Source organism: Trifolium pratense, linkage group LG3 (assembly GCF_020283565.1).
Source record: "Trifolium pratense cultivar HEN17-A07 linkage group LG3, ARS_RC_1.1, whole genome shotgun sequence".
Classification (NCBI taxonomy): domain Eukaryota; kingdom Viridiplantae; phylum Streptophyta; class Magnoliopsida; order Fabales; family Fabaceae; genus Trifolium; species Trifolium pratense.
Genome location: NC_060061.1, coordinates 38575428 through 38583259, shown reverse-complemented (window position 1 = coordinate 38583259; position 7832 = coordinate 38575428). Strand labels below are relative to the sequence as shown.

Below are 7832 nucleotides of genomic sequence, written 5' to 3'. Positions count from 1 at the left end.
ATATCTTGTGAGCTGGTCATCGCTTTTTCCAGCTGTCAACAAAAGATTTACTAGGTTGATTTGTTCCTCAAGTTTCTCAAGTTTGTTATAAAAGATTAAGGAATCAAAAAGATTTGATTTGTGTCAAATATATTTTTGTGCTTCAAGGAGGTTGTTGCAAAAATATAATTATGGACAAAAATATTTAAGGAAAATATTTTTGTGGAAGATTTGATTTTATTATATATCCAGTGAAGGTTTCTTGGAAACAAAAATATTTGAGGAAAATATTTTTGTGGAAGATTTGATTTTATTATATATCCAGTGAAGATTTCTTGGAAACAAAAATATTTGAGGAAAATATTTTTGTAACACCCCGATTTTTAAAACCAAAAAGAGGGCATTATTTTTTTTTTAAAACAACACGCTAAATAAAATATTTATCAGAGTGCGCGTGAAACTCTTTACAAGCTCATTCATTAAACCATACAAACAGAAATCAATATACAATATCAAAGATTGTATTTCACGGGCTTCCGAGAAGCAAAGTGTGCACCTGAATAATTTACATTCCAAAAGGATACATCAAGTTCACAAACCTAAACAAAACAGAACTCGTGAACCGAATGTATCGCACGGCCAAAAGGCACTAAACATGTCTGAGTATACTATACAGTCATCCAAAAGAAACTAGGCCCTAAGCCTAAACAAAAATGTAGCCTAACCAAAGCTACCATCTACTCTCCGGCATAATCCACGAAGTCCTCGCCATCCTCACGACCAACGGCCTCAAGTGGCACACCATCATCTAAGGTGGGGGATAACCCGTTCACGTATCAAACAAGCAAGGGTCACCAACTGGAAACAAGCATAAAAATACCAAATACACATACCAAATGCCAAGTACCAAAAACGGAAAGCGAGTAAACATTTAACACATCCTCAACACCACGAAGAATAAATAAAGTGCACACATAATCCTAATGCAAAACCTCTAATGCAATGAATGCGACAACCACCACTGGTTTCGTAACCCTCTAACACAACAAATGCGACAACCGCCACTGGTTAATCACATGCATAACTCCCGGAATCTAACCACACTCAGACAAAGTACCAAACACCGGGTGAAGTCACTCAGACAAATCACCGACACTATCAACTGCGGTACAATCACTACAGATCGAATACCGACTAGAACAACTGCGGTACAATCACTACAGATCGAATACCGACTAGAACAACTGCGGTACAATCACTACAGATCGAATACCGACTAGAAAAACTGCGGTACAATCACTACAGATCGAATACCGACTAGAACAACTGCGGTACAATCACTACAGATCGAATACCGACTAGAACAACTGCGGTACAATCACTACAGATCGAATACCGACTTACCGGTATAGTCACTCAGACAAATACCAAGCTCCGCTCACCAAGAATCCCGTAGGATTAAGTACTCCACTCACACAACCACACCTCGTGGTCCACTCCCGCAACCACTTATTGAACCCCATAAAATCCCTCAACCATTTGGGTGGACCCACTCTCGCAATCACACCCCGTGGTCCACTCCCGCAACCACCTCTTACCATGGACGCATGAGCATATGATACCCTTACCTATACCAATGCAACCACAATACATATATTATCACAATCATATGTAATCTCCCAACAAGCATGTCAACACATATATTTCATCAAATACTATGTCAGACAAGTAACCTCATGTATTCATCACGAACTCATATCGAGAATACATAATACAAACATGCCAAGCACTCACAAATAGTGCACAAACAAACACACAAAGCATTCACAACAACAAGCATACAACTATGCTATCGACGGAATTTAATACGGAAGTAAGAAGGTGCCCTTACCTTGGCAAGCTTCCAATTTCAAACAACTTCGAACAATTCTACACTTTCGCGCGCCCTAAAATAAGCAGCGTACAATCCATAAGTTTCTCCCAAAATATTTTAACGAAACTAAACCTATCCACAAAGGTCTAGAGGTGTCTAAGGCACTTCCTAACACTCTCGGATAATGATTCCAAGTTCTCCCCATAGTGATTAAAAATTCCCGAAGTTAATTACACTATTTTTCACAAAACAAAATACATTTTTGTTTTCAAAGCATACCATTGACCACTATGGTTTTAAACTTAGAAGAAGACATTTACACACCACAAAAGCATATGAAAACAACCTAAAAACTTTTCAAAAATATCTCGACAAAATAATCGAGTTTTTCTTGCGTCGCAAGTTTCAAGTTTTTCTTTTGAAAAACAATCCTATAATCATTCTTTTACCCACCTATGATCACTTCATCAAAAGCATGATCATTTTTTCTCAAATGTGGACTTAGAAAAAATTTGGAAATTTCCCCCATTCACCTCCTTTAGGTTCGGCCAAGCAAAACCAAAATCCCACTTCCGCTCAAAAATTTTCGCTTCCGAGAGCTTGGTAATATCCCATAATACCCCCAAGTCACTAATCCAAGCACCCAAAAATATTTCGGGCCAAGCCTCTAATTACGACAAAATCAATTTTTGGTTCCCAAAGACAAAAACAACACATATATCATTTTTACCCAAAACTTTTTGATTGGTAATTCGCCCTAGGCCATGATTGTGCCTCCCACAAAGTCTTAACAAAATTTGAAAACTCCTCCTCACTTTTCACAATTTTTCTCATGACCAAAATTTTGAAAATAAAACCAACACTTCAAAGTTTTCCATACAAAACCCTAGTGATCATTCTACTAGTTCACATGGCCATGGAATTGATCAACCAAACCACTTTGAGCATCAAAACAAAAGTTTCTAAAAATATGTTCATCAAACCTCAAGAACACACACAAAAATTATTTTTCATGTTTCACAAAACAAAGTCCATAATCTAACATCCATTTCTCTACTAAGCTCATAAACAACACCAAAAAGAAAAGCACAAAACAATTTTTCAAAGTTATGATCATTTCAAATAACTTTTTCAAACCCTAACAAAAGATTTTGTGAAAACTTTAATCACCATGGAAATCATCATCTACTAAGCTTAAACAAGCTAGTTTACCACTCATAAACACTTCTATGGAACCAAAACTAATTAAAACTAGATTCTAGAATATTTTCCTCAAGAACATAATCATGGAAAACTCCTAAAATCTATGAGTTTAAACCAAACAAAAGAAGGGAGAAGGTTAGTTACCTTAAGTGAAGTGATTTCCTAGCAAGTTCCTATGATCCAACAAGCAAAATCCAAGCAAGAATGATGATGAAATGAGTTTTTCAATGGAGATAGTGTGAGTGAGAGAGAGCAGCCGAGTGAGAGAGAGAGAGGAAGGAGTGTTTTGTGAATTTTTCTTAAGTGCACAAGTGCCACAAAAGTCCCCTATGACTTTGGTCTTGCTAATTCTTGACCATTGGATCAAAAGCAAAGTCTCTAGATCAAATCCTAGCCATTCATTCCACTTTCATAAATATCTAGATATTTCCTTTTCACGCCCCACAGCTCTCGCGCGCCGCGACGAACAAAACTCATAAAAACAGAAAACTTACGGAACGAAAGTCCGTCTTAAAATATTTCCAAAACTTATCGCCGAATCTTTTTCCGCGACTGTAATTTTCTTCCACACTCTTGAAAATTATTCTCAGGACATATCCTAACTCGCGCAGATATATAAAACTTCCATCTAAAATTTTACTGAATTTCGAAACCGTAAAATTTTACAACAGCGGGTAAAATCCTCACTCGTTTTTCCAAATGCGAGAAAAATCTAAAACTCGTCATTCTGAATTTACAAAAACCTTCTCATTCATAAAAGAGGATTACAGCCCAAAAGTCTGTGCCTTTCCAGCGCACGAGCACAAAACAGACTCCATTTCAGCAAAAATCCCATTTTTGCGACGATACTCACTAAAATACTTAACCAAAAACCCTAAAACCTCTTAGCCATTATTTATTCCCTCACACAAAAGTACTGTGGAATTACGGGTCTTACAATTTTTGTGGAAGATTTTTTTTTAATAAAGGTTTCTTGGAGAAAAATAATATTGATTAAAGCCCACAAAACTCTACCTATATAAGGATGATTCAAGACCTAGTTTTGTACACCGAAACTTGAAGCAAAATTAGAATATCAAAGATGTAGTCTTTTAGGGTTTCGTGTCTTTGAGCCACTCTCTAGGAGAGTTGGTGTAAAGTGAACCACTCGGGTTGTGAGATGGTCACTATGTCCTCACTCAGAAACTTTTAGGTAATGAGTAGAGTATTGTAACATCTCTGAAGCTTTTAAGCAAGGAGATTAGTTGTGTGAACCTACTCTTAAGCTTTGAAGTACGGAGTTAGGATTGTGTTTGAAGTGTATCTTCACAATTGAGTTGCTATTGAGTTTACATCACAGGTTGTGTGATTGAGAGGAATTGAGAGGGGTCTCATATCTAGGAGTTCCTAGGTAGAAGTTAGCACGGGTAGTGGTTAAGTGAGGAGTTGTAAACAGGGGAGTTTAGCTCTGAATTAACACTATTATAGTGGATTTCCTTCCTGGATTGGTATCCCTCAGATTAGGTGTGTTTACACTGAACCGAGTTAACAAATAACTTGTGTTATTTACGTTATGCACTTTATTTAACTTGTCTATTGTGTTCTGTACTGGTATAAGATGTTGTAGCATCTGTCACAGCATCTGTCCGCCAGCCTGCCAGAATTTCAGAAACCGTATACCGCAAACATTTTAAGGGATTCAGATTCACTATTGTCATATATGACACAGTTTTAAACCATTAATTTTAGATCAGATGGCTGTGATCAATCTATCATCAATACATCTCGTCCATTGATTTTGATCGGACGTCGGATATCATTATTGCATCAACGGAATTACCGCACTAAATCCTTTTCCCATTTTAAGTGCATGTAATCTGAATCCAAACTTATATCATGGACTTATATTGTTACAATTCCACAAATAACCCCAACACAATGACATATATGAATGATTTATGAATTTCATGGTCCCAATAATTTCACCCAACCTAACAAGTAGTAGCATAAGCATAAACATAGCCGCGGCAGGACAATGCTTCCCAATTAGTGTTTTGAAAAATTATACCATATGGTATAATTTTATGAAAAATGTTAATTAGTGTTTTGAGGCACTAATTAAAAAATTAAATATAATAAATAAATATTAAAATTTATGTATTTTATATTTTAAAAGTGTAAATAATATTTATTCTAATATAATTTTAATTTTTAACTAACTAGAACTTTGACCCATGCGGTGCATGGGTCTAATTAGGTGTAATATGTAACAATAAAAAATAAAATACAAAAATTCTAAGAGCATTTTCAATAAGAGTAGTATAGGAAATTTCATGGACTAATTATTCTATATTTGTTTATGTGCTTATTTTATATATATTTTAAATAATTTTGAAACTCCATCGTTTTGTTTACTTATTCAAAAAAAATTACTGATAACTAAAGGTTAAAAAATTGATGATAATTAAAAGTTAAAAAAAATTAAAGACATAATTAAGAACATAAACTTAAGTAGACATCCATAAATAAATAAAAATTGTGATTAATTCTGCCGTTCAAATTTATTGAAAACAGGGTTAACATATTAGGATTCCTAAATTCTTTCATAATTGAAGCACATGTTTTAGCGGTTGAAAGGTTTTATTGTAAGTAAGGGATGCAGGTTCAATGACAAATCTGTATTTTTTTAATATAAAGCTGCAATAAAAAGAAAGAGAAAATGAGAGGGGAAAAATTTTGGTTTAGGGTTAGCTTATGTTAGCAAGTTTATAATATAAAAGATTATCGGTTTTTAATTGTTTAAATTGTGCAATGAAAATTGATGGTGCTTAATTGTCGTATGAAATCTTTCCTATGAAAGTTGATGGAGCTTAACACTTTGTGGACATAATTTAAATCACAATTGGTCTGCTAGTGCATATTGTATCAATTGATCATCGGTTAATATTAAATCTGCAATGTTAAAATCAAAATAATGAATGTGATTAGTGACATGACTATGGTTGTGTTTGATTGTATTGCAAAAAAAATTGATTTAGCAGAATTGAGTTTGATAATAACTTTCCAAATTACACGTGATAATAACTTTCCAAATCTCACATGATAATTATTCTCTAAATTTATGATCCGGTAGAAAAAAAATCATTGATCAGGAAAGACATAAAAATATTTCATGATGAATAATATAGTCCACAATAATTTTGATATGATATACTTTTAAAATTGATGGTGCTTATCAATTATTGCACATAATTTTAATCACAATTGGTATACTTGCCATAGTGGTCGGAAATATTGTCCTGCACTAAAGTGTTGTGGGTTTGAATCTTATTCAAGACAAAATTGTATTATTTTTTAATAAAAATTGCAAGATAAAATGAAGGGAAAACTGAGAAAACAAATTAGGGTTTAGAGTTTGCTTGTGTATACAAGCTTATAATATAAAAGATATCCTAAAACCCTAGTTATTTATCGTCACCTTTTTTTTTACTCAAATTAAAGGTACAAACTTTAATTGATAGAGTATTTCATAAAATCAACCACTTTAGTTTTTCTCAAGTCTAGTACAGTAGTACCACAACAAAACTGTGAACTAAACACCACACGCTACAAAAGCGCGTGAGTTTCCAACATACAGTACTTAGCATAATTGTTAATTACCATAACAACCTAAGACATAGCTGAGTCGAAATCGGAACAACATAGAAAAAAAAGTAAAACAGAGTCAAAATTGTTGTCTTTGTGTTAGATTTTTAAGAAATGGCAAAAATTGAAGAAGAACCATCATCATCATCATCGATGCAACAACAACATCAAGCACCTTCATCATACATGTTCCTATTGAACATAATGAGCAAAAGAAGAACATGGGCATGTCTATTTTTCCTTGTTTACGGTACCCTTTTAACTTCTTCATGGAATTTTCTAAAATCAATGCTTTCTTGGTACAATTTACAAGCTCAATCATCAACATCTGGTTGGCCTGCAATCTATGCATCTGTTCTTCTTGGTACTGTTTTTGGGTTACTTTCTATGGTTGCTGCTTTGGTTGTTATGGTTCCTGCTGTTTTAGTGACATGGATAACCATAGTTGTTTTGTTGGCTTTTTTTGGAAAGCCTAAGAGGACTTTGGTTGTTGAAGGTAGAAAGATTACTGGTGAAATTTTCAGTTTTGTTCTTAAGATTTTGCTTACTGAAGGGAATGTTGTTGCTGCTGTTTGTGCTGTTTTAGGGTATTTTGTTTTGGTTAGAAGGAATAGTGAATGATTCATTTGAATTTGGTGGATTTGTTGTTAACTAGTTGGTTTTGATTTTTAGGGGATTTTGGATGATAGGGTTTGCAAATCATGCTATAGCTGGTGGTGGTGGGTGTGATTTGGTAAAGTGTCTTAATTAATCTCTTTTGTTTTGTTTTGTTTTGTTTTGTTTTGTTTTGTGACATAGATTAGTAGGAGAATCAAATTACATAGTTGAAATTAATCAAACTTGAAAATGTTGTTTAGATGCTAATCTTGTTTCTGATTCATGGTAAATCCAAGTGTTTTAGATTAATTAATTTCATGAATTACTTACAAGCTCTCATTATTATATTGTGTTTCTGTAGATAGATATGTACTTTGTTCTTCAATGTCTGCTGACTCATTCTGCAAACTTGTTCCTGTTTTGTTTACTTTTTCTTAAAGACATTCTTAACTTGGAACATGAAAAAGTGAAGTAAAAAAATGTTAACTTAGTCAAGTGTACTATGAGTATTAGTATTACCCTTTTTTTTGTACAAATTTTGTCCCGGAGGCTCAAC

The 7832-nt window shown here is 34.0% G+C and overlaps 1 protein-coding gene and 1 long non-coding RNA gene across 2 annotated transcripts; one reads left to right on the top strand and one right to left on the bottom strand.

Moving 5' to 3' along the window:
* Window positions 1-442: 442 nt before the first annotated feature.
* LOC123912846 lies at window positions 443-3339 on the bottom strand. Its single transcript, XR_006811471.1, has 2 exons — window positions 3200-3339; window positions 443-787 (listed from the first exon to the last, which is right to left on the bottom strand). It is a non-coding gene; the product is annotated as an uncharacterized LOC123912846 (long non-coding RNA).
* A 3171-nt stretch (window positions 3340-6510) lies between these two features.
* Window positions 6511-7608, top strand: LOC123916142. The gene has a single exon (XM_045967521.1). The coding sequence runs from the start codon at window positions 6794-6796 to the stop codon at window positions 7298-7300; it is 507 nt and encodes a 168-aa protein (XP_045823477.1). The 5' UTR covers window positions 6511-6793; the 3' UTR covers window positions 7301-7608.
* The last annotated feature ends 224 nt before the right edge of the window (window positions 7609-7832 follow it).

Coding starts and splice junctions, on each gene's coding strand:
- LOC123916142 (XM_045967521.1), top strand. CDS start 6,794: ATGGCAAAAATTGAAGAAGAACCATCATCATCATCATCGATGCAACAA.